Here is a 26,029-nt window from a genome sequence, read left to right as displayed (position 1 = left end):
ACAGCATTCAGCAGTAAGAAGCTCAATTACAATAATTAGTGTTTCTCTAGGTGGCACTGTTTTATTGTCTTTTCAGGTACAATAGAAAGAAACATCAGTGCTCCTGATAACCACACAGTTCATCTTTCATTCACGGCAAACAAGATGCCAGTTTCTTTAAACAATTACCGAACCTGTTTAGACATGTTTGCTGCCCGATGACGTCACCTGCAACAGGTGGTGACATTACCTCACATTAAAGATCAGCTAAGTTTGCAGACACATTGGCTGCATATGTGAAGTCATCTGAAGTCCGAGAAATGTGACTTTGAGTTCACACTTTTGTCTGTTTCTAGGAGCAGCAGACAGCTAAGTTAGCAACTCTAGTGAAGCATACTGGAGCTAAAGAGACGGGTGTTTCTCTTTGTCGTTTGCGGAGCCCAAATTAGAGGTGACAGAGAAGTGAATATTAGACTTAATATGACTTCACGAAACTTGCAAAAAACTCTCAAATAAATGCTAATGTTGCTGGGTTTGTAGTGTATCCAGGCAACTGTTTCACCTCTCAGCCCTGATGAAAGATGTGAGGCAACTCGTCCAGTCAGAGGAAAATAAATTACATTTCATTGAAAGGGAATATAGGCATGTTTCATACAATATGACAACACTGGATAAAATATTTTAATAAGGCTGTACTGAAGATGTTTGGAGATTTCTGTGACCCGTGTCACTGTTGCAGCCTACACTTCCCCATTACTATTCACAGTATGTTACAGCCCTCTGTAATACATCTGTTATGAACATGTCCCTGATCCACAGCTTAAGAGACACACAAGGGTCAATACTAATTAAATTACTTTCATATCCATCCAGTAGATCCATACAATGTTTCTGTAGGGGACAAAGCCACTGCCCATTACATTGTACCTCTGCTATACCTTTGCTAAGGATAATAGCGCCATTATTCACCTTTTTATTCTTTCTCCCTTTTATACACATCCATTTATGATGTGTCAACACTTCTCTCCCACTAACTTCACCACTTTTGCACATTTCTTTTCAATTTCAGTCATTTTTCCTGCAGCCAGTGGGGGGTATTTTAGACCCACACACGTAGCTTCCCCACCATCAGATATCACCTCTTTCTTATCTGTTGGAATACTCACCTGCCACTCATTTTTCCATTAATGTAATGCTCAAGGAAACCACAAAACCACCACTAATAACACTTGGGTTTTCTTTGAATAGAGAAAAAAAACTACTTTTGATAACCCCAAGGTTATGTGCATTCACTATGTTGCTTTTGCATTTGTACAAAAACTAAATTCTGCTTTATTTCTTGCAAAAAAAAATCAATAAGGCCTCTAGTTTCTCAAAAAGTCAAGTTAAAAACATGCACGTATAAAAATGTGAGCTTGTCCTATTTTGTGAGCATCAGGAGCCAAAAATAAGAACAAACTAGATGCTATTCATGACTCTGGCTTGTTCTTATAACAATTAAACCATCTCTATGTCAAACGCTGCTCATCCCTTCTTGCCATTTCTCCTTTCATCCTCTGAAAACAGACAGTAGCCCTTTTTACACTGCTTGTTCAAGGCAGAAATGCTGCTGGGTTATTCTACCTCACCATTCTGTATAAAAGCCAATAACATGGACTGGTAGTACAGAGTTGCTCGACCATAACGGCAGTAGCAGAGGTGATAACAAAGCTGAATCTGCATCTTTGTAAAAGTGACAGCTGGCATGACGCTACATGCATGCTTACATTAGACGCTTGTGTTAAGGCCCTGACACACCAAGCTGACAGGTGGGCAGTCAGTGAGCTCTGGCCACCCTTGTGTGCGAGGTGTTACCCACATCTTTGGCCCTCACATGCCCTTATTGGCTGTTTTCAGCAGATTCAGTGCATTAAATCAGCATCAGAGGGAGTGGAGCCCATCAGTGAGTGAAATCACTCTGATATGCAGTTCAGCTCAGTGCACGAGAAGAGAAACTGAAGTGAGGAGAGTAAACAAATGACCAAAGCCTAGAGGGTTTGAGATCGACACAAACCTGTTTTAAAAGGTAAGATTGTTTTTCTTTAGCCATTGAGCTCCTCAGCAGAAACGTTTCCTGGTGGTTTGTGTTATTGCTCACTAAATATTCTTAGTTCTTTCAACATTGGATGGTGTTGATGTGTTTATTGGCTAACTAGTGTCATAAAGGTCTTCCAGTTTGCAGACGGCTGCCATCTGCTGGTATGGAGTTATTTCCTCACACGCAGGTGCAGAACATACATGCACGTTGGGCATTTGTTTTAGTCTTTGCAGTGTGTTCATGAGCAACTTTTTGGCTGAGTGACAGAGGAAACGAGGCGTCACTGCAATCGGCTTTCATCGCCACTAGTTCTTTGTTGATAGTTTGGTGCGTCTGGGCTTTTACACGTCAAGCCTCTTTTGCTTCCAGAACACCAACATGCTATCTAAAGTCCCACCAAACCTTGTTTGGTTCATTGTGGAAAAAAAAAAAATTTAAAAAGCAAAGCCGGCATAATGGCAGATCTTCTTTAAGGCAGTATTATGAAATCTCTGTGTAAAAGGGGCTTCTGTCCAACTCAAATGAACCTGCACTAATCTCTGCCCCTTTGCTGTAAACCACTGCTACTCCTTCAAGCTGTTGGAGCATGTGTGGAGCACACTGTCACTGACTGCACACCCTGAAGAAATATCTAATTTTTTCAGGAGAAAAAAGTGTTTTCAGAGAGAAGGAGACAGAGGAGTAAACATTATGCATTTAAAGGATATATCCAGGATGTCACACTGATTTAGCAGCATAAACTCGTTAGAAAGATGAAGATTCAGCAGCCTAGCATATAAGTGCTAACTCAGTAACGTGATGCACCAGAAAATAAACTGAACTGAAACAATAAAAACTAGACTTTTGAAAAAAGAAAAATAGTGTTTACTTACAAAACTGACTGAACTGCAAAAAATTAAAATATTGAAGAAATTGCTTTAGTTTTTGATTTAGAAAAACATGAGGAGGCACTGCTCATATGGTTATTGAGACTGGGATGTCTACATGACTGAATGTCAACTGCCTTCACAATGTTCTGTGTCTGTATCGTAATACCTGTTGTGAACTGACAAAAACCCCTAATGTTAGAAGAAAAAACTAAAACTAAACTAAAACAACACCGTTTTTAAACAATAAAAACTAAACTGAAATGAGCAAACCCATTCTGGAAACTACCTGAATTTAATTAACAAAATAAATAACTAAATGAAAAAATACAAAACTATGATTACTCCACTGCACAGACCCCTGATTTCAACCCAATCGAATGCCTTTACGATGAACTGAAGAGCTGACTGTGAGCCAACACAGACGGCGTCAGCGCCTGACCTCACTAATACAACCGTGGCTGAATGGAAAATGTTTGAAACAAACACATATGGTTGAAATCTTCAAGTGTCCAAAAACTTTTGTTCATCTGGTGTGTGTGTAAATCCATCAAAGTCCAGAGGCAAGACTTTATCAACAGGGAAAAAGCAACAAATATCTGGGTTCTAATTTAATACTCAGAAGCCTAAAACTCTGGAGGAATCATAAAGAAATCACTAAATCGCACTCTGCATACAAAGAGAGAGAGAGAAACGACAGAAAGAGAGAGGGGAGGGAGGCACAGCTGGTGGCAGCCAGAGGACCATCTGTTCATCACTCTATTAGTTCACACACACACAAATACAAACTCTCTTCTCTAGTGTCACGCTCATTCTAGTGTCATGCGCACTCACACATGATGCACCTATAGCACGCTTCTACTTCCTCTCTTTAACAGTTTATCTTTCTTTCCTGTGTCTCTGACACTCGGGGGCCTGTGAGACAGCCCTCCAACACACAGCCACCTCCCTAGTAATTCTCACATTCTGACACACCACAGCGAACGTTTTAACAGCTCGTCCAATCGCTGGATGTGTTTATAACACTGTGCAGAGATGTCACATTCAACCACAACACACCGTGTGAATTTGTGTTGAACAATCACAAATTATCCACATTCTTTAAATGGTGCAAAAAACACAAACAAGCGTCCTCTGCTATGCAATGTGATTGTCCTTCTGTATGAAATGTTAGCAACCAGAAATACATTAAACACAGAGTACATCACAATTGTGCTTTATGATGTCATTATTTAAGCAATTACATGAAATACTAAAACACTAAAACCCATTCTCTGAACCAAAAGCTCAGAGGCTAAAACCCATTTATTGAGATCCTTAAACAATTCTTACCTATTATATACAATTTGTAGACCTCATTCTTTTTTAATATATAGTCTCATTTACTAAATCACATTTTGCACTGCGATGCACTTTTGATGCATAACAGTAACTACAGGTGGCAAAAGTTGAAGACAATTACAGCACAAGTGTCAAAGCTTACACACAACTCTACACTGAAAACACTTAGTGCTAATGATGTGATGAAACCATATAAGCTGGTTCAGAGTGCACAAGTAAAGTTGTTATCGAAGATAGGTGGAAACAACCAGGCAGAGGAGGAGGAAAACCAAGAACAAGAGCAGTAACATCAACTGTGATAAAACCATGTTGTTGTTCATGGAAAGACAGTGATGGAGGCAGGACAAAGAGTATAAACCAATCTCAGCAGATTCTGCCTGTCTACTATAATCAGGTGACTCAGACAACTGTTTTTGTTTTGGGGTTTTTTTAAGGTCAAAATTTTACTGTATTCAGATTTCCATTAATGTTTTGACTGCATCTATATGTCTATAACTGCATGTAGATTTGCAAAACTGCCAGTTATGGGTGGAAGGACTCCTATATCCTTCAACAGCAAGAGGATCTCATTGTTGACATGGTCCTTCAAAACAAGCCATCAGACTGCAATAATGTCTGGCCAAACCCAGCAAAAAGACGCTGTGATACATCGTGACTAAGTTGTGAGTATATCTTTAAATTTAGAATCCATTTATTCGCATAAAATAATGAACTTAAGACTTTTACCTGGTTAAATAAAGGATATACTGTATATATGAAAATCTAAAACTCTTGGCCTTGTTCATTTCTTCGTATTTTCTGACAACACAAGTAAAGCTTCTCACAGCAGTTTACACCCGACATCTCCCATTACTCACCGTACATCTTTCCTTCATCTGACAGAATAATCTTCCTCCTTCCACAGGGCGGATAGATGGCCAGGGCCTCCTGGAAGCTTTGCTCGATGTCAGGGCTCCAGACCCCTTCAGGGTCCCCATCCATGGTCTTATCCCCCCCTGAGTCACTCAGTCTTTCCATGTCGTCCCCTGGACTCTCACTGCCGCTCCAGCTACTGCGTTCCATACTGGCAGCTAACTGTAACTAGCCACCAACACTAACGCTAATGGTTTGATGCTAAGTAGATGACGTGATAAAAAGCTAAAACAAACCCAAGCTGACTAATGCTGATGCCAATGATTAACTCCCAGTGGGGACAGCCAGCTGAGGACAACTAGAAACTAGATGCTAATGCTAGCTGCTGCTTCAACAAAAGTAATACCAAAAGTGGCAGGTGGACTGGAGACAACCCCGCAAACTGGTCCAAATCCAGCGTCAGACAGCAGGAACCCTGAAATACATAAAAGAAAAAAGAATTTTATTAGCTACAATTAAAGTTGTGCACAGCAGAGCATCTTGGTACAAGAGGTTACAGAACATGCCACATCATCACAGGTTCAATTGCAGCCTTGGGACCATTGTTGCATGTCATATCCTTTCCTCTTACCCAAAATATCATAATTGTAAAGAGTAACTAAATCCCAAAACCATTTTCAGTTCAGCAATATGTGTATTTATAAGTGTTGTTGATTGATTCAGATGAAACTCTTGACATTGGAGCACAAAGTATTAAAATTCCACATATTATGTATACATATGCACAGTGACTGCCCTCTAAAGGTTGAAACCTGGCAATTGCAACTGAGTTTTCATTATTGGCTTATCATTGTAGCAGGAGCCTGCTTTCGTCACAAACCAAGTCCTCTGTCACCACCCCATCAACCGCCCACTCACCAAGTCCTTTATGTGTATTGGAGGCAGGGAGGTGCTGTGGATCGAGAGGCGGCACACTTGATTGACTGGGCTATCTTAGTGCCCCTTCCTAGCCCTGCCCATTTTATTAGACTTTTTACACATTCCAGGGAGGAGGCATTCAAGCCAAAAATGGGGGTATTAGTTGCTCTTCAAGTTGTTCACATTGGTTGCTCCTTTATTAGCTCTGTGGTTCCTGGCTATTGAATATTGTTTCAGGATGAGGTATGATTGGTTAGCAAACTGCATTTCCTCGGACAGCAAATGTATGACCTATCCTACTCTATCTTACCCTGCTTATGATTGTCTTACCCTGACATTCTTACCCTGACACTAACCACCCTCACACCTGTTGCCGATAAGTGCTATTAGCTACTTTTTAAATCTCCTGTGATTGGCTGCTTAGTAACAAATCATCAAAATGTCACACCAGTCCAATGATCCCGTCCTGCCCGCTGTCCTGTTTACACAGCTCTGTTACAACCTCCTATTCCCACTCAAAGGCAAGACCACTCTGTCCCCCCATTCTGCAATCGTACCTTATATACAGAACGAAGACGTGGCATAACGGCATGAGATTCCCGCCCAGAATAGGCAGTGTAAAATGGGCTACTGACAGATGAGGCTTTAACATGCAAGTTGCAACAGTGTTAGTCACAAATACAGCATAAAGTTTTACTGTTCTATATAGTAGATTATGCCATTGTGATTTCCACTTGTGTCAAATAGATGCAATCACTGCACAGAATTTCATTTCAGAAAACAGGGACAAATACAATTGAAATGGGCCATTCCCCTTTATTTGGAGCCCACTCTGTGATTCATGCTGATATTAAGTCTGTATTTTTTACCAGGAAAATGTTTTCTAGTGCAGATTTAAGTTCTCAACAACACATTGTAGGCCTGCATCCCCGCTGCTAGAGGGCAATTATTGCTTCTTTTCATGTAGGAAATTGCCTATTTTGTTAAACTGCTGTGGTAGCCCAACATCAAATCCACATGCACTTAAGTGGAGCAAATGAATGAGGGACGGACAGACAGACTGGGACCTCTACTACACACAGCTACTAACAGACTTGGGAAGAAAAAAAAAAATCAGAAACTGAAGGGGCTTGCCAGCTGCCTACGATTCTTCTAAAATCCCCCACAGTAAACAGCAGGGTTGGCGAAGTACACCAACATATGCACACATGCACAAAAACTCACACACACAATTAGAGTGCCAGTTCCTTGGGCGAACACATGTCATTTTGTCTGGTCTTCTACTGTTCACACTTCCCATGCACTGTCCCTTGCCACAGCTTGCACAAGCCCGCAGTGTGAAGTGTATATCAGTTTGTGTACTGGGTGTGTGTGTGTGTGTGTGTGTGTGTGTGTGTGTGTGCCTGGCTAATTTTAACACAATTACACTTGACAGCGCACATGCACACACATGCAACTGAAGCCTATAAAGCAGCAGGCAACATTTTGGACACATTTTAACCCTGTACACTTGAGCCCAGCTTAGTTATTTTAACACCTGGGGCAAAACACTGCGAGGCCGCAAGAAAACATCCGTTGGCTTAGACTCCCAGTCATGTGTAATGAATGAGATCTGCTGGTTTTACTAGAGTTTGTCCTCTGGTTCTCTCTTCATGCTTATTCTATTCACCCTCATTTCCGTTTCCTCTCCAACTTCCCACCCTTGCTTTCTTCCCCTCCTGCCCTCCCCAAGTAGTTTTCCATTCAAACAAGGATTCATTCATCCAGCAGGCTGTATGGTTGTTGAGCACCAGCAGCAAGATTTGTTCCCTCTACAGCGAGTGTGAGTGTGTTTGCAAAAATGCAACTGAGTGCGCTAAAGTGAAGAATCCTTCTTCACAAGTAGCAGAGGCTTTGATTATCTTAGATTCATTTTACAATGACTCCACTGATGACAAGTTTTAATGGTGGAAATAAAGGCTTGCAGTGAAATCCAGTTCTTTGCTGTCTATTAGTATGCTCAGTATGTTCTCAACAATCAACATTTCATCAAAACAGTGGGGATGGTCTCCTAAAAAACGTGCATCATTCTAAATGGCGTTTGCTTTAATAACTCATGAACTGGTTGTCATAGGGAGGTATCATTGGAATTGTGACAAGTGTTTGATGTTTTATGTGTGTAAATGCATGTGTGGATGCATACATGGACATGGTCGCAGCTAATCCAAAATTGCACTTGTTTGCTAAAGGCCCAGATGGACCAAACTGACATCAAAGAACTAGCAGGAATGAAAACCGACTGTTCAGTCACCTCACTTCACCTGTGTCATGACCAAAAAGCTGCACTTGAATACACTGCAAAGACTACAAGCAACAACCAACCAGCATGTATGTTCTGCACCTGTGTGAGAGGAAGTAACTGTCCATACCATTAGATGGAGGTAGTCTGGAAACTGGGAGGGAAACAGGAGGTATTCATACTGTTTGTCATTTAAAAACAACATAAACCACCATACATGATCTGAGAATTTCTGCATCTTACTTCAGGAGCATTCACAAAACATCTGACCTCTTTGAGGCCTGTGCTGAAGCCATGACAATGAATCACAGGTCGCCAGTCAATCACAGGGCTTATTGAGACTGGCAACCATTCACACTCACATTCACACCTACAGACAATTTAGAGGAGCCAGTTAACCCTATTAATCGGGCCTTCGTGTCTTTGGACTGTGGGAGGAAGCCAGAGGACCCAGAGAAAATCCATCCTGACACAGGAACCCCCTGAGTCCTCTTGCTGTGAGGCAACAGTCACCGCCATGCTGCACCATGCAAATGTTATGATAAATTCCATTGTTGAGTTATTATACTCTTATATGTGTGCGGTTTGGGTGTTTAACGAGAGAGCTGATATCACACTCAAATAAACTGGGGCCTGTTGCACCAATTGTGTCCGTTCACTCTTTAGAAGTTCAAAAGTTTAACTGGTAAATGGCCTCCATTTATATATGGGTGACTGAGGGGTAAAATTGTTGGATAAATAAAAGCAGATGGTAGCATTGAGCTACTATCCACAGTGTTAGCCAACCAGTGTAAGTAAAATTGGGTTAAGGTGTGATCTCAGCCCTACATGTAATATTTTGACACTTGGGCAGTTGAATCTTGATGCAGAAGAGGTCTGCAGTTGGTCACGTGACTCAACTTCCATGACTAAGACAGAGTTAGCAGGTTTACTTCACTAGGGTTAGGAAAAGATTGTGGTTGATGAAAGTCACACAAGTCGAGTTGCAAGCAAGCAAAATAACAAAAGAAGTGAATAATGGCTTTTTCATAGGACAAAAACACCAGTCTCCTGGTTTTAAGTCCTGTGCTTGTTGGACACTGCCAAAACTGTTAGACCAGGCTGAAAGTTTAGTGTCTTGATTAAGAGCGCGTCCAAAATGTGGACAGGAGGACAGGTGGATCACTCAAAGCCTTGTTATATCTTAAGTAATAACTATGTGGAGATCAATGCATCACTTAATTAAAGGAGTTGCAAAACACAAACTAGTTCTTACTTAAGATAATGTGTTACTAAATTTAGTTACTAAATACATACCTTCACATCCAGCATGAAGCATTAGCATTCATTCAGACAATATTTGGACTTTGGTCCCAACTCTTGAGAGAAATATCTGCTTCTTTTCCTTCTGAACTGTGCTTACCAGCTATTTACTAACTTTGTTTGCTGTTTGGCTGGTGAGTACTGTGGATTTTTATAGCTTGTTCTCTGAAAACAGTAGTGTGCTAAATGCAACACATTACTATGAGAGCAGTTGGAGTGAGCTTGCTAAAGCTGCACGCCAGGAAATCTAAACAATGAGTTAAAAAGATTGAAAAAAGAAAAGAAAAATTGTGTTGGAGTTAGAGGCAACTGAAGAGCCAGATGATAATTGTATATCTGCTTTTACACAGAGACCACACTATAGGGCCGACATGAAGTCCCCGCTTTCGCTCCTATGCGTGATTATTCACTGCATCGCTGCATCACACAATCAAATTAAGCACGACCGCCGAGACCTTCAACACACAAGCATCCACCTTTAGTCTGATAAAACATATACGTCGGCAGCACTTTCTAAACATTAACAAAGTCATAACATCTCAATCACAATCATGTAGCGTCCCTGTCACAGTGGCTTATGTAATCCTCTGCTCGGAGGGTAAGGAGCTCCAAAATTGCATTGTTTTCCCAGTTTGCAGACATTTACCGCCATCTTTCTTCTTTTTTGAATTAGCCACTATGTCAACAGCTGCTTTTTAAATCTCCCGCAGTGGGTCCCACAAACATGTCGTCAAAATGTCACACATGTGCCACCCATGGTCACATCTTGTCAGCTTTATGTTTTAAACAGACCTCATTTCAGGGCGAGACCACTCTGGCTCCCCTTTCTGCAATTGGATGATTTATAGAGAATGGCAAGGCGGCAAGGCGTCATAGCAGCGTGATATTCCCGCCTTGAACTATCAGTGTAAATGCGGCTTATGCACATTTGTCAGATTTTTAACCTTAAACATAGTAATCTGATCTATCGTTATTACAAAAATATTGATAACTGCCACCTAACATTAAATTACTCCAAACTAACTGTTACTTAGAACTTAGGAAAGGACTTTTTTTAAGTTTATGCATAATCTTTGCAATGGATTTATGAAAAGCTGGTAAAACTGAATTCTGATTATTAATTAGACAGAAATGCCACTGCCATGAATGCACCTTGGGACTGCAGTGACTTTGAAGGTGCTTATAATGGTGAAAAGCAGGGCTGAGTAGGTGGAGGAGCAGAGGAGAGAAGAGGTTTCACGGTTAACAGAAGATTCACGATGAGGCGGAGGAGATGTGCACATGAGAGAGGCCCAGCAGCAGATGGACGCTGGAGAGAGACATTAGTCACACAACAATCAACTCTGACTGAGCGACTCCTCTGCACCCTGGGTGCCTCTCCTCTCTGTGTGTCTCTCTGTCACCAGGCAGGCCTGGGCCACTCCAGCCAGGACAGCAGGCTTCATGGTGTCAGTGCCAGCCTTCAGGAGAACACGCACAGGGCATACAGCCACAGCCCTGCAGCTGCCTTGGACTCTCATGCTCTCCCACTGTGTTGCCTTTCTTCCTCTCTCATTTCAGTCTTATAGCACTCACTGCAGGCTTCCACTACATGCCAGCTACATGTATGTGTTTGTGAGCATGCAATGTGCATGGCTCTCAGCCTCCTTGTTCTTAAAAGCAGGCCAGTGAGGTTGTAATGAAATGTAATACCATTGGTGTGAGAGAGCCTGAATTACCAAACAGGTCCTCAGTAATGAATGTGTGTTTGTCCAGTTATTCTTTCTAAAAGTGAGGACTGAAACACGATGACCACAGAGTGAGGACATTTTTGGAATGTGAGGACATTTTGGCAAGTCCTAACTTCTTCAAAGGCCTGTTTGAGAGTTGACTTGGTTTAAAGCTCCAGGTCAGACAGAGGTTAGGTAAGGGTTAGGCTGTTAGCTGTGATGGTTAGGGTATCAGGCTAGCACATAGATACTAAACTTGCTCTGCACAAAGGGACAATTCTGCAAAATTGCAGGGGGGGGGCAGGGGGTAAAAATAAACATTAATTGTTTTTGTTTTTTTAATTTATCAGGTAACACTAATATACATCAGGTTGTTTTTGGTTTTTTGTTTTTTGTTTTTTAAAAAAGCCTTTTCTGTTTACTGGCATCAATTTATATTCACTATAAATTAGCAAATGGTCAGCACCAAATTCACTGGGCTAGGCAATGCAGTATGTCAAAGGGTATACACAATGATATTCAATTCTTATTCTGAATTATTTAATATTTTGAATTTGATAAGACTCAAGTAAATGGCATACTTGTTTGGATGTAACAATTTAGGCCTTTCTTTTTGCAGAATGAGGTATTATTTGATTAAGCCATGTGGGATACATCAACATAATTGTTTTACATGTATTCTTTGCACATATATGCAGTGCATTAATTATTTGGGATTTTTAATGCAGTTTGTGACAAACGACATCTTGCCTGTTTATGGTCAGCTATGTGAATTTTCTAGTAAATGCTGGATACAAACCAATTCACCAACAAGGCTACCTACCTTAAACATAAAAGACTTGGATATTAAAAGCTTTTTCATTAAGTGGAAATATCGCAATGCTGGCCTTTGCAGAAAGGTAGCTGAAGGAATGACAGAGGAAGGTTGTGTTTACATATTTCAACAAGTCTGCCAATGGTGGAAAACTGTGAAAAATCATTTTTTTACAGGGAGAAGTAAAGTGACACAAGTAGCTCCAGCCATTGCACTTTTCCATATTTTGGCGTGATAAATTGTGCAATGCATGGCTGCATGTAAACGGGAGTATTAGTTGAGTATTCATTGTCATTCATCGTATAAACAGCTTAGTAGGAATATTGTCTTTTTGGGACTAGGGAAAAAAAAGAAATATTTCCTGCATGTAAACATAGTCAATGAGGGTCCTCACAAAGAGGCATGTAGTGTGTGTGTGTGTGTGTGTGTGTGTGTGTGTGTGTGCGTGTGTGTGTGTGTGTGTGTGTGTCAGCAGGGGGTCCTGTTGGTAGACAAGTTGAATGTGTTATCACAGGCTAGTCAGTTCCTTTCACTCATTCTTCTATTGGACCACTCAATGGCATCTGTTTTTACTGCTTCCAACATGTGCACACACACACACACACGCTTACACACACACACAGACACGTTTTATACAAGAGGATTTTCTCATAATCCTCAAAGCAAACATTGTTCCACTTTACAATGTTCTGCCATGTTTTAATGGTCCCTTACGGCCCAAAAAGAATTATTCAGCATCTGAGGTGATATTTCTTGTTAGCTGCTTATTTTTGTTTGTTTGTTTTTTCATCAAGGACCATCCAGGCCCAACAGTCATTTTTTACTCGTGTGAAAATGTGAATAAGTGTTAGATATTTCAAAAGATTCAGGGGTGCTTCATCTTGCCACTTTAACAGCCTCCACAGCGGACACATCATTTGCACCTCATGTTATTCAAACAGTTTGAATGTATTTAAGTATATGATTTCAGCCAGTGCTGATGTGCTGTGTGTCCCTGAGCTCCGCACTGGTCACTATGGGAACAAATCTACCATACACATACAAAAAAATTTTCCTCTTTCTTTTACTGCACTAATTTGTGCCACATTATGATGAATGAAGCTTTTCATATGTGAATAACTCTGTTACGTGTTTTTGACATTTACAACTATTTCAGCGTTGTTACCCATATATATAATAATTTGTTCTCTTGGGTCGGATTCTAAAGGGATTCACGCTACATAAGAGCCACAGTTTCAAAGCGTTAATGTGCAGTGATCAGCGGAAATAATCACTGTGTAAAAGAGGTTGTTAGTCCAAAACAGTTGTGGTTTTTCAGCAACTTTCAAGAGGAAAAAAAACGTGGTTATAGCATGTGTTATGACCAACTGGGAGCCAGGTCCTTCAAAATAACAGCACCAGCACTTTTATTTATTTAATTAGCACAGTACTTTAAAAAAAATATTATTTATTATAAAAATACTTTAACTTCCTTGTTACCACGATTAAATGCTATTATAACAATAGTTTATTCAGCCTTATTATATAACAGTTGCTACTTTATTTAACTTAATTGTAACTGCAATTCATTCATTTGCATTTTAGTAGTAAACATTAGTTTGAAGGACATTTTAAAAAATCAAGATATATATAACACATTGAGATATAGCCTTAAAATATTGTGATATTATTTTAAAGCCATATCGCCCAGCCCTAGCAAGTATCCAACAACCATTAGAAGAAGTGTAATTCAAAAATGAATTCAAGGGACCAAATCTAGTTCAGAGGCATCCACATTATGTCCACATGCAGTGAAGACAGAGTGCAGTTGAGCCACAGCATCCTGTTTGGATGGTTTACGACCGAGTGTTTGGAATTCCTACTCATGATCATTTTCTGCTTTCTTCCATTTGATTGTGTCTGTAGTAAACACAAACTACTGTTTAACACTTAATAAAATAAAGTCACATTTGTACTCCACTATAAAGCTAGAGAAGAGGATTGTAGATTTCTTTAGTGCACAAGCTCAAAAATTGTATGCAAATATTTTGGCATCAGCATATCAGCTGTTTCCAACACTTGCAGATGTTTTGCGCTTCACCGAAACTTGAGAAGCGATGCACCCATCGGTCATCCGGTGATCGGAATCAGACAATTTTCAGCTTGATCAGCCAAAAACACTGATCAACTGGTCATTCTCAGATATAGCTGATACTGTGTCAATCAAATTACACGCACATGCGGCATGATGGATGTCTAGCATGCAATGGCATAGACAGTAAGTGACTATTGTCACAGCCACTGCAACTTGTTCCAATTCTCAGGTCGTGCGTCGTACGCAGAGTGTGAGGCAGGCAGGAGGAGACGCTGCTCGCTGCAGCAGTGGGAGTAAAAATACAGCTTCTGTACACACACCTTTACATTCTTTAAAATAGATAGTGATTCACAAATAGCTATAGATAAACAAATACATCATTTTCAATAGATAATAAAGAGCTGACTGTCCATAATAGGTGTACACACACAGTAAAAAATCTGATTTTCTGATTCCTATTCTCTTGTGTGTTAATAGTAAGTATGAGTCTATATTGTTGCATCTGTTCTATTTTGGAAAGTAAAACATGTTAGATGAAGTTTGAAAGACTACAATTAATTTTGAGTTAAAAATTTATTAGTAGTTTATTAAAAGCACTGTCCAGTAACCTGGGGCACGTTTTATTTCGAGTTTGAGTCGGACTGATAGAAGTTCCTTTAACTTGCTGCAATATGAAAGAAGATGTTTTTATAAATTATTATAGCTTTAACAGTCATTATTTATTGAAAACATGTAACTAAATTTTCTATGAAGGAAAAGTTACAAAAATGTTTGTGCATGCTGTTAATTATTGCCCTTAGGAAGAAAGAAATTTGGAATAGGTCAAAAAAAAATCAGAATTGGCCAAGAAAATTTCATGTGATGCAACTCCACACCAGAGTCAACGTGGACATCTTTCAGTGGAGATGGGAAAGGTGATCTACACACATGAGCTCAGATGAAGACATGTGTCCTTGACCACCTCTGATAGTGGATTTTGTAATGCATCTGGGTGCGTTCACATCCGAACACAGCACTAATCTACTCATGATTCACAATGAGGTAAGAAGTGCTCATGGCCATGTACACAGAGGTCAAAAAGCTGAAAAAAGAAGAAATGCATTCTCACAAGGCTGCACAAGCATCAAACAGACCATTTTTGTTTCAGCTGGATTTTGACTCAACTGTGGGGGGTGATATGAGACGTGAACATTTAAAAAAAATAGATTTCAAGGAATAGCCGCATGAAAAGACATGCACTGAAAAACGAACAGGAAGCTTCTTACCACTTTAATTTAATATGGAATACATGTTTAACGTTATGTTTGTGATCATTATTGAACCTGGAGGGAGTTTGTTTTATGGATTATCTATATGATCAGTCAAATTGTACAATTACTTTCCATGCAAAATGAGCTATCTCTTGTGCCTCCATTTACATGGCAGACTTTAATCAGTTCTTTGCTCCACTACTCGGGATTTTTGTCTTGGCGCTGATGCACGCCGCCGCTTTCACCCTTTTATAGTTCAGATGGTCACGATTTCAATTAATCCATTACTGATAAATTCAACTTGCACAATGCCGGGGAAAAAATAATCACCTTTATGAGAGTCTCGAGTTGGTTTGATTAGTTCTGACCTGATTTTATGTTTAAAAAACAAAGACAGATATTCACTGGGCAGAATGAAAAAGCAGCATCAGTGAAACGAAACTAGCAGCGCTCCTTTTATTCTTCCCTCTGCGCTAATACACACTTGAGAAAGACAGAGAAAGTGAGAGAGAGACTTGCTTTATGAGTGGTGAAGAGGCAGTGATTCACAGCATGCACTCCTCATTATTTCACCATCTCCTCACAGAAGCATTACCATTTATGCACACACACAGTAATTGGTCACAGATTGCACACTGATACAGTGAAGTGCTTATTTCCTCCTGGAAATGTGATGGTAAAATGTTTAGTTAGCAGCTCCTCTCTCTGTTCTCCAACCCTCTCTGTTATTCTTCTTCTTCCACCACTTTTGCTGAGTCAGATTGAGCCATTATGTGGCCTCTTCCTGCAGGGGGGGGGGGGTTCACTGTCACACACTGACTGTCACACAAACACACACACACGCACAGAAGACAATATCCTCCACCAGTAGAAAGAGAGGCCTGGGGAGGCTGCAGTGATACCAACACCATTTAATAAGTGTGAACTCAGGAGCATTGTGCCAGCAGAAACCGAGTGTGTGTGTGTGTGTGAGAGAGTGTATGAGACTTATTCCACACCTAATACAGGAAGATTGTATGGCTGCATGACTGCAAAGGGAGTACGGTAAACTCCATCTATCCATCTCTCCACCACAATTACATCCTCTACAGCTAACATACGCTCTGCTCTCCTACCCGCTGCTCAAAACACACACACACACACACACACACACACACACACACACACACACACACACACACACACACACACACACACACACACACACACAACACACACACACACACACACACACACACACACACACACACACACACAGAAAACGAATTAGCCCCTGAACTGCGTTTTCCATCTGTGGTCCATTAAAACGTGGGTACTGCTTTATTTAGACAACGCAGGTTAAAAGGCAGAGAGTGCGGCTGCTGTGCATCCAGTGCTGGTGCTGTAGTAGGTTATTTAAAGGACATAACTAGCTTTAAGAGACTTAAAGTTCATAATTTGGGCTTTTTTCAGTAATGATAACATCTTACTCAACAAAGTAATTCAGAGCCAACAGGCTGGTCGGATTATCTTAACCTTTAAAATTTGAGGTGAAATCAAAAGAGAACGAAGCCAAAATGTTGGTCACAACCAAAGTGTGATAGGTGACAGCTTTACAATTAAATACTACAATTCTGTTGTTGATTTCTGGGATACCCTGGGGGCCAAAGGGTTAAAGCCTTGATCATACCTCAGTACAGACATGGACAGCGCACAGGCATGCACTTCTATACATACAACAATTGGGAATTATTAGGAAAAAGTACGTCACAAGAGTTCTGCCGTGCAGCAGACTGTTAAGTGTGACTGACAAAGATTCCCAGTATGAACAACCCTTACCAACTGGGCTTAACACTCACACTCTCACAGATAAAGCAACTGAAAAGCAGATTTGTTTGCACTAAAAATCTAAACTTCAAATGACATTAGAGTCCTTTAAAGATGAGACCCCGCAGTACTGCCGTGACAAAGACCCGAAGATCATTATGCCACCTTTGCTCATTTATACATAACCTTACAATGGAGGCACACTGCCGCCCCAATGTGTAATTTTTAGACAGCATGCCAGTGTACGAGAAGCAAAAGAGGTGTGATGTTTGACACCAGTATCGCTGCCTAGTGTGAGATGTAGCATATGCATTGGACAGCACTCATCATCAAAACACACGTCCAATCCTGCTGACTTACAAGCCGTATTCACACTGCCTGTACACGGCTGCCTCACTGTTCTGTATATATGCCCGATCATGGAAAGGTGGGACAGAGATGTCTTGCCTCTGGGCCAGGAGCAGAGGTAGTAGCGGCACTGTAATGAGGTCTGTGTAAAACGTAAAGCCAGAAAGATGTGACTGTGGTTTTGGCGGCATGTTTATGTGTGCAACCCACCGCAGAAGATTTAAAAAGCAGCTGTTAGCAGAGCGGGCAATTCAAACTAGGACAGCGGCCGCAAATGTCCACAAACTGGTAAACCAATGAGATTTCTGAAGGGAGCTCCTTACGCTCCGAGCAGAAGGCGAGATCAACTGCCATATAACAGAGAAGGTAAATGATTAAGACGACATGTTATGCCTTTGTTACTGTTTAGAGAGAGCAGATAAAGCATATATTATATGTTACACTTTATAAGTACCAAACAGGGTTAACAAACACGCCCATCATGCCTCTTGAGCAAATTTTCAAAATGTAGATAGAACAAAACTGCGAGAGGACTGCGTTTCAACTGAGTTATGTTTTGTGACGTCTCCTCTCGCAATAACGTTCCAAAAAGCATGGCGACGGATGTTCAAAACATTAGCAGGTTTATTTCTATTGCAGCCACCACACTAGCCATCATTATTTCCAGTCAAAGTCGACATAGGGGGGTTATGCAAGCGATAATGGAAAGGCAAACCTCTTATACATGGGAGCGGCCACATATGAGGGACTTCTGGGAGGTGATAGTCAACGAATTCACAGAGTAAATGTGGATTCAGAACTTCTGGATGATCCGCTCAACTTTTGAAGAGTTATGCAAGCAGTAACAGCTCTTGCTGCATCATGCCTGAGGGAGCCAGATCCTACCGACAAGTGCAGAGCCATAGTATCGTGTGACTTAAAAAAGCAAAAAAGTGTTTCCATTGCAGTTTCACCAAATATGTTTTTTTTTGGATTGCCTGATATATCAGCTCATGCGAGCGTAAAAATGTTTTTGCAATAAATGTATTTGGGGTTTTTTTTAATTGACGTGTTTCCATTAGGCATACTTTATATTTGCAATTTTAGTTTGCACAATTTGAGGTTTAATGGAAACCCGCCTAATGTTTAAAGTCAAAACAACTGTCCTGCCCACACATCTAAGGGCTATAGGCTGTAGGTGAGGGATTTTAATTTTGCTGAACCTGCTAACATCCATTGATCATTTGACTGACACAAAAACACTGCGGAGGATAAAAAACCCTTTGAAAGCTGTCCTGAATGAGTCATATTATGAGGATATTGAGCTAGGGAACATAGGACCCTGGGCATATAGATACGCTCCCATCTAAAGAACAAAAGGGCAAATCAGATCAGAGATGTTATCAGAGAACTACAGAACAAACAAACAGTGAGTAATCACTGTCCGCATGCTGAAGACAAAAACTGAGGTCGTGATCACAACAGCAGGGAGACATTTTTCCACTGTGAGAGTATCAGAGAGCAGAGAGAGCCGCTGTCCCGCTCTGCAGAGTGTTTATCGTGTCAATTCCTCCCACCGGAAAGTAAGCAGTAGTAGTTGAAATCTAGACTTCCAGCTCGCTTCCTGCTGAGGACAGGAAGCATGGGGTTGATTCAGACTTCCCATGATGGCTCAGTTGCTTTCCTCCATTTTTCTGCTTGGTGCTAAAATCCTCAACAACTAAGATTATGTCTTCTCTAATGAAGATAACCCTGAAAATGCTCTCAATGTGTTTTCTGTCCAAACTACCGGTTGATAGAAGCTGCTTCTAGAGGTGTGTCACCGAAATGAAAAGCAAAAAAAAAGATTGAAATCTTTCTCGTCATTTTAGTTTATTATTGCTTGGCAAAAAATAGTTTACTACCACTATGATCTGGTAGGAGTGTGGTCGAATGAAATGGCTAGACTTGGCAGGTGACAGACTCCACTGTCTTTTTGGGTAAAGCTTTATTTCCATTCACTCTCTCTGTATCTCTGTTGGTAGACAGTCACATAAATGATTTATCACATATATTTTTAATTTTACATAAGACTAGAGCTGTATCAAACTAAGAATTATGTCCATTTATAGAAGTTGGCTGTTGGATACATTTTTTTGACTATTTTTTCCTTTTTTTTGCATACAGAGTTAAAACAAGACTCGGCAGCACATTTAGGGTGAAAGCGACATTCACCTAATATAACAAACAAGCCAAATTAGTTGTCCAAGCTAATGCCTGCTAACTACACCGACAACAGATCAGAAATGTAAAACAATTGTTTTTCCAAACACTAAATATGATACAGTCTCTTGCTTTATATGAAGTAAACTGTAAATTCACCATTTCTAAGCAGAACATCGAAGATAACGTCACCTCAGAGCCTGACCGCTGCTCCTGTTTATGTTAAATATCTTTTTTTTTTTAAAATAACAAAGATCAGAGTGCTTTGAAGACAACAGAAAGCTGTTTGACTCCGGTGTGTGTGTGTGTGTGTGTGTGTGTGTGTGTGTGTGTGTGTGTGTGTGTGTGTGTGTGTGTGTGTGTGTGTGTGTGTGTGTTAGCAGCGTTTGTAGGAGGCTGAGATGCTGATAAACTACACTTTTAAAAAAAGTTCCTACAGCTGCAGTTTAAACATCTATTCACGCTCCATGTTCACTATTGTAAAAGTTAGCATGGATTAGAGAGGAGACATATATTGATATAGTCTCCTGTGATACTTTGTTGATATACTGAGGACAGCGTCCCATTTCGTCGAGATAATGTTTGTTCCTTTGCTGCAGAAATGTTCTGTCTCATCTGTTCAGCTTTTGGTAATTCGTGGCTGTTAAAACATTTGAGCGCTGTAAAGTGTAGGCTATTAATGTTGCAATGTGTTGTGTGCGTGTGTTTGTGTGTGTGTGATTTTGCACTTCATCTCAGCATTTAGAAAACTTGAAAAGTCTGTTAAATGCAGAGAATGAAAGCACCAGATCCTGCTTTGTAAAAAAAAAAAATTAATCCTTTTAGGATTTTTCTCTTCACTTATTCAATTAATAATAGCATAGATGACTATCTTGCAATATGTTGCAGAATCACCTGTGTGATGACACCGTTCCTATCCTCGGCCAAATACACTGTCAGTAACATACTGTAGCTGATATGATTCTCAGTTCAGAAAAAAAACAAAGCAAAAGAAGCATTTTGAGATGTGTTTGTATTATTGTGGACAAGCGAGAGAGAGAGGGGGACAGACGGGGACGAGGAGAGGAGGGACACGGAGCCCAGGCAGTCAGACAAGCCAGCACAGGCTCCACAGCCTCCTGCAGCCAGAAACCAGCCCCCCCCTGCGCCCCTGTACCCCCCACCCAGGAGGATGCCTATTGTTCCCCCATCCCCTAAACAAAGCCTACACCCCCACCTCACCCCACACCCCAAAACCCACCCTCCCTTTCCCCAACCCACCCCTCACCCCCCACACACTCAGCATTGTTGTTCTAATAAACCGGCTCCGCTCCCTAAATTTCATTACATACGAGCTCAGCTCCCCATTTTTCATCCTCTTTAAAAACCCAGTGACCAAATTTTTTCCTCCATCATCCTGCAGCTTGCTAAATGTATGTAGAAGTCACAAAGTTTATGAGCGAATACAGATAAATTGCAGGAGCTGTTACAGTCAGGGATGTTCAAAAGACAGGAGACCAAAACAACACTGCAGGTACACTGAAGGATTGATTTTAATTAGCCTCAAAGGAAACTCTGGGTTATTTTCTAATAAAAAACTAAAAATTTTCCAATTGACACCTAAACAACAACACAGCCAGAGACACCACGTAATTCCCAAGATTCACTGTATCACCTGTTGATTCATCCGACCGTTAAACTGACAATTTCCACCTCAAACTCTCAACTCACTCTGCTAAAGAAAACTTCATTATTGGAATAAAAATGAACAAAGTGGGACTACATCTGCACATCACAAGACATCATTTCATGCCAGGAAGATTACTCCTCCTAATCCAGAAATCTGTGCGCCGGATTGTGTACTCTGTCTAGAAATGAGACAACAGATGAAATAACAAGGAGGACGGCGGCGAGCAGCCCGCCGCTCACAACTCCACCATACTGTAACAGCATTGGTGAAGTACGTGAACACACACACAAACATGCGCACGTACACAGAGGTTGTGGCTAAAGCACACAGAGGCCATATGGTGCGTCCTCATCCACCAACGCCTGTTGCTGCCGCAACAATAGGCCCGCCTGGCCTGGACAGCAAGAGGCAAACACACAAATGTGCACACATACACACACACACACACACACACACACCAAATGGTCGTTAGTCAGTCAGTCTGCTTAGGCCCAGAACAAACGCCTGGATTTGCATTCTGCGCCTCCCTCCGCCCCCCCCCCCTTCTCACACACACACACACACACACACTTCCACGTCTCTACAGGTGCACGAAGCACTCAAAACAGATGTCAACGGACTGGAGAGGGAGAGGCACAGAGGGGGAGAGGGGAGGAAAGTGGAGGGACGACGGGAGGCTGTTTGCCCAGGGTGAATGACAAAGCTTTGTACACTCGCAGCCCTAGACACAGCAAAGACAATGACACACACACACTTTTAGGACTGCCTCATTTATCATTCTGAAACACATTAAGGGGGAAAAAAAACATAATAATAATAAGAGCAATGTGCTGCCAAATCAAGATTCAAACTTTTTTTCAAGAAGGTTTAAAAATTAAAAACTAATTTATATCACTTGTTAAAACACACATTTTCAGGAAAAATGGCATCATTGATATTGTTGCCTGTGTAGAGCATCACTACATCAAATTTATGAAGATTTTACAGCATTGCCAGCTGTGACACACGGGCCAAAACTCACTCTACAAACACCTTCAAAAAGTCAGAAATGAAACAAAACCCTTAAAATACTATTTTTTCTGTTTGGTGTTCATGTTGTTTTAAATTCAGTTTCATGTCATCTTTATCTCATATATGGACCGGCTTGTACAAGTGGAAGACCTGATATCAGATAGTTGATTGACAGTAAATCACAAATATATTGGACACAGACTAATTGTTTAATTTTGTTTATGTAAAGCAAAAATACTCTGTGGTTAGTTCTGATGGTTACAGCCTTGGATGTGTGAATTTGCTGCTTTTTTTTCTAGTTTATGTCACTGTAAAGTGAATATATTTGAGTTTGGTTTTTTTTTACTGTTTACTGAACAATACTTAAGGACGCTGCATTAGGCTCGGAGCAATTCTAACAGGCAGATTTGATTATTTACTGACATTTTTTAGGGAGAAAAACACAATTTATTGATAAATTGGAAAAATAATCTGCGGACTAGGTTGATAATGACAAAAAAAGATTAGTTTACATTTCACTTAAGTCACAAACGGACTATGACCGTGGTTATTCCTCTGGGTGTACTTCTTCTCATCTACAAAACAAAATCAGTTATCTCCATTTGACATTGATACTCAGCCACATCAAATCTATCAACAAAAACAAGCCAAAAACTACTCTGAACTCAAATCCTTTCATCTAACATCCCCCTTCCCTCATCTGACAGATGGATTACTGTTACAGAAGTGAAGCATCTACTATGTTTCATCCTACAGGCTGTAATTTTCTCCAATAATTACATTGTGGTTTGGCCTGCATCGCCGCAGATCTCTTGCTATAAAGGACAAGAGCAATCCTTTAATCAATATTTAAAAAGGAAATACACAACACGACTAGAGGCCCATATGGGGGTATAATAGGGTGGTGAGGGGGATTTAAAAAGCTGGAAGGTCTCTAACTAACACCAGATACATAAAACATACATGATGCGAGCCGGTGTCAATGGAAATGGTGTTGAACGTGTGGAATCAAAAAGAAAATGTAAATTATGTTTTCAGAAAAGCATCAAAGCTTAAATCAGTCTACAATGTTGTAAAAGGTTAATTTACACAGTGAGATATGAGACAGACTGGAAAAGGAGGGAAAACTCAAATTAAGCTTTAAAAAAAAGGTATTCTATCTGCTTCATATTTGTCATTTTTAATTTAAGAAGAAAAAAAAACCACCGGCAGCCTTTCTGATCGTGTTCTCATTGGGCATATAATGTGCTCTGTCCACTGGGTAAACACTGGCTGTGTGCACGTTATCAGCCTATGGCCTGTTCCTGTGACTGGGGCCTGCCTGTGTCGGAAAAGAGAAAACCCCGCCGATGCAACAAGTCCCCCATTCACTCCCAGCTTTGTTAAGCTGCCTCCCAGCGCTACAGCGAAAAAATGTTTTCATCTCTTTCGCGTTACATGTAGGTCAATTCAAAAGCCTAACTCTGATGGAGAAATCCCTCACAGCGTGTATTTTAGTACACGAGTGAAATAAGTGATAGAAACCCAGGTTTGTTTTTTGGTGTCGGGAGAGAAAGGGGGATAGAAAACTGAAGTGAAAGCGACATCCCTCGCTTTGAAGCTCACACGGCAAAGCATTTATAAGCTTGTTGGACTTGTTTAACATCAATAAAGGGTTTCGGTGTGCCGATTGAGCTCGCGATGTCGCCGAAATTGTTTGAATTTCAGCTTGAGTGACCACTTCGGGGTTTCAGAAACAAGCGAAACGTCCGAGGGCTTTCAGACGCGCAGGCTACAGGCTGAGGGGGGGACTCCTCCTTGGGAACTTACCTCGATTCATACGCCTCTTTATGGATTAATTCCCACACTTTTCCACGGATCGGAGTCGCTACAGCATCGGGAAGCACTCCGCCGACTCCACAGTCTCCTCACGGTTTTGGTTTGATGAAGGGATCGGGCGCGCTGAGTGCGTAAAATGCGCAGCGTCTCTCCAAGGATGCGAAATATGCGCGGAATGGGAGCAGGAATGAAATGAACGCAGTGGACTGAGTTGAACGGGGCGGGGTGAGAGGGACTGGCGTCACCCTGGATGGATGAGTGAGTGAGAGATGGGAGGATGGGTGGAGAAAAAAAAGAAAAAGAAAGAGCGAGGGGGAAGGGGCCGGACTGTATGGGCTGCGTTCAACAACAAAAGAAAAGAGTGGAGCGCCCAAACTCTATTCAGTGGTGGAGGAGAATGGGTCGAGATAAAAAAAAATAATAAAAAAAAAAAACACGGACTGCTCTGCAAAGATGAGCAGCTGACAACGAATCAAACGAGTCCTCTCAAAAATACTGCGATAACAGAAAAACTTTAAACTTTAAATGTTATTTCTCAAAAACTTTAAGTGAAAAAGTTACGTTTTGAACCATTTAAACGCCATTTAAGCCCTTTAAACGGGGCTATGAGACTTCCTTTTTTCCCACAAAAAGAAAAAAAAAAATTTTTCTTTTAAAAAAAAAAGGTTTAAATTATAGGCAATAAAGTGAACGTTTGCTCAGTTCAATAGAACCTTACTTGGTGTGGTAAGTTACTTCTTGTGTTAGGTATTTTGTGCAACTGACATAGGCATACTATATATATGCAACAGTCTCACATTTAAATTTGTTGTGTTAATTGAATAAACATTTTTTTCTTATTTCATTTATGCATGATCTAGTTTATTGTTGTCAAAATAGGTCCAGCTCTTGCACATAAACATCTATATTTATAGGCACAATAATCATTCACTGCAAATAGGAATCATTGCTCACTTCAATTTATACTTGAAATTGCTGCTTGTGTGTGTTCATGTGTGCCTTCATTTAACAGTAATTGTATTAGTTTTATTTAGCACTCACCTATATTTTATACTTTTTCTACTCTTTTATTTGCGTATTTGCATATTTACACTGGGGGTCTGGGAGAAACAGCATACCATCCTGTTCATGTCTTATATATACAGCAGAACTTGTAATAAAGCTGACTTTAATTTCTGATGTTACAAATCTTTAAACATACCACTGAAATTAGGCTAATAGTCTGCTGTCTTTTACTTTTTTTCTGTTGGCAAAAATGTAGCAAGATTAACCAGACTCACTGTAATAATCATATTCCTAAATAAAACATACCTCTGTGCGGGACCACATATAATATACCAACCATTATACTTACCTGCAATATGTAAATAAGAAAAACATTCTTTAGCCAAAACGTCTTCAATTTTGTTTAAAAATATATTAAAAAGGTCTTAAAAATCATTACATGTTAATTATGATATCTGTAGACACCCTGACTAGCTTATATTTTAGTACGGTATTTATTGTTATCCTGTCATGTGTGAATATCTGTTAACTGGGTCAGGGTGGCTGCTGTTTAGTCAAAATTAGAACTATAATTAGAATTAGAACTTTCTCATTTGTATTTGTTTTGTTTTAACAAAACCCCCGCTTAACAGAAACTAGAAAATTCAGTCATGCTATGTCTTTACGAGCTGGCTAATGATTCTTTTAGAAGTAAATATGCCACAGATTTGTGGACTTAATTTATTCCCAAA

At 40.5% G+C, this 26,029-nt stretch overlaps 1 protein-coding gene across 1 annotated transcript in view; it reads right to left on the bottom strand.

Annotated features, from left to right (window-relative positions):
• tead1a (TEA domain family member 1a) overlaps positions 1-24,453 on the bottom strand; it is a 52,231-nt gene extending 27,778 nt beyond the window's left edge. Inside the window, exons 1-2 of the mRNA XM_042496097.1 lie at positions 24,285-24,453; positions 5,121-5,590 (exon numbers count right to left, since the gene is read on the bottom strand). Of these exons, the coding sequence (XP_042352031.1) occupies positions 5,121-5,325 (205 nt within the window). The 5' untranslated portion in view covers positions 5,326-5,590; positions 24,285-24,453. The remainder of the gene's footprint in view (positions 1-5,120; positions 5,591-24,284) is intronic.
• Positions 24,454-26,029: the final 1,576 nt, after the last annotated feature.

The sequence above is a fragment of the Plectropomus leopardus genome, chromosome 11, assembly GCF_008729295.1.
Source record: "Plectropomus leopardus isolate mb chromosome 11, YSFRI_Pleo_2.0, whole genome shotgun sequence".
Classification (NCBI taxonomy): Eukaryota; Metazoa; Chordata; class Actinopteri; order Perciformes; family Serranidae; genus Plectropomus; species Plectropomus leopardus.
Note: the sequence above shows the minus strand (reverse complement) of the source record. Positions and strands in the feature narration are given on the sequence as shown.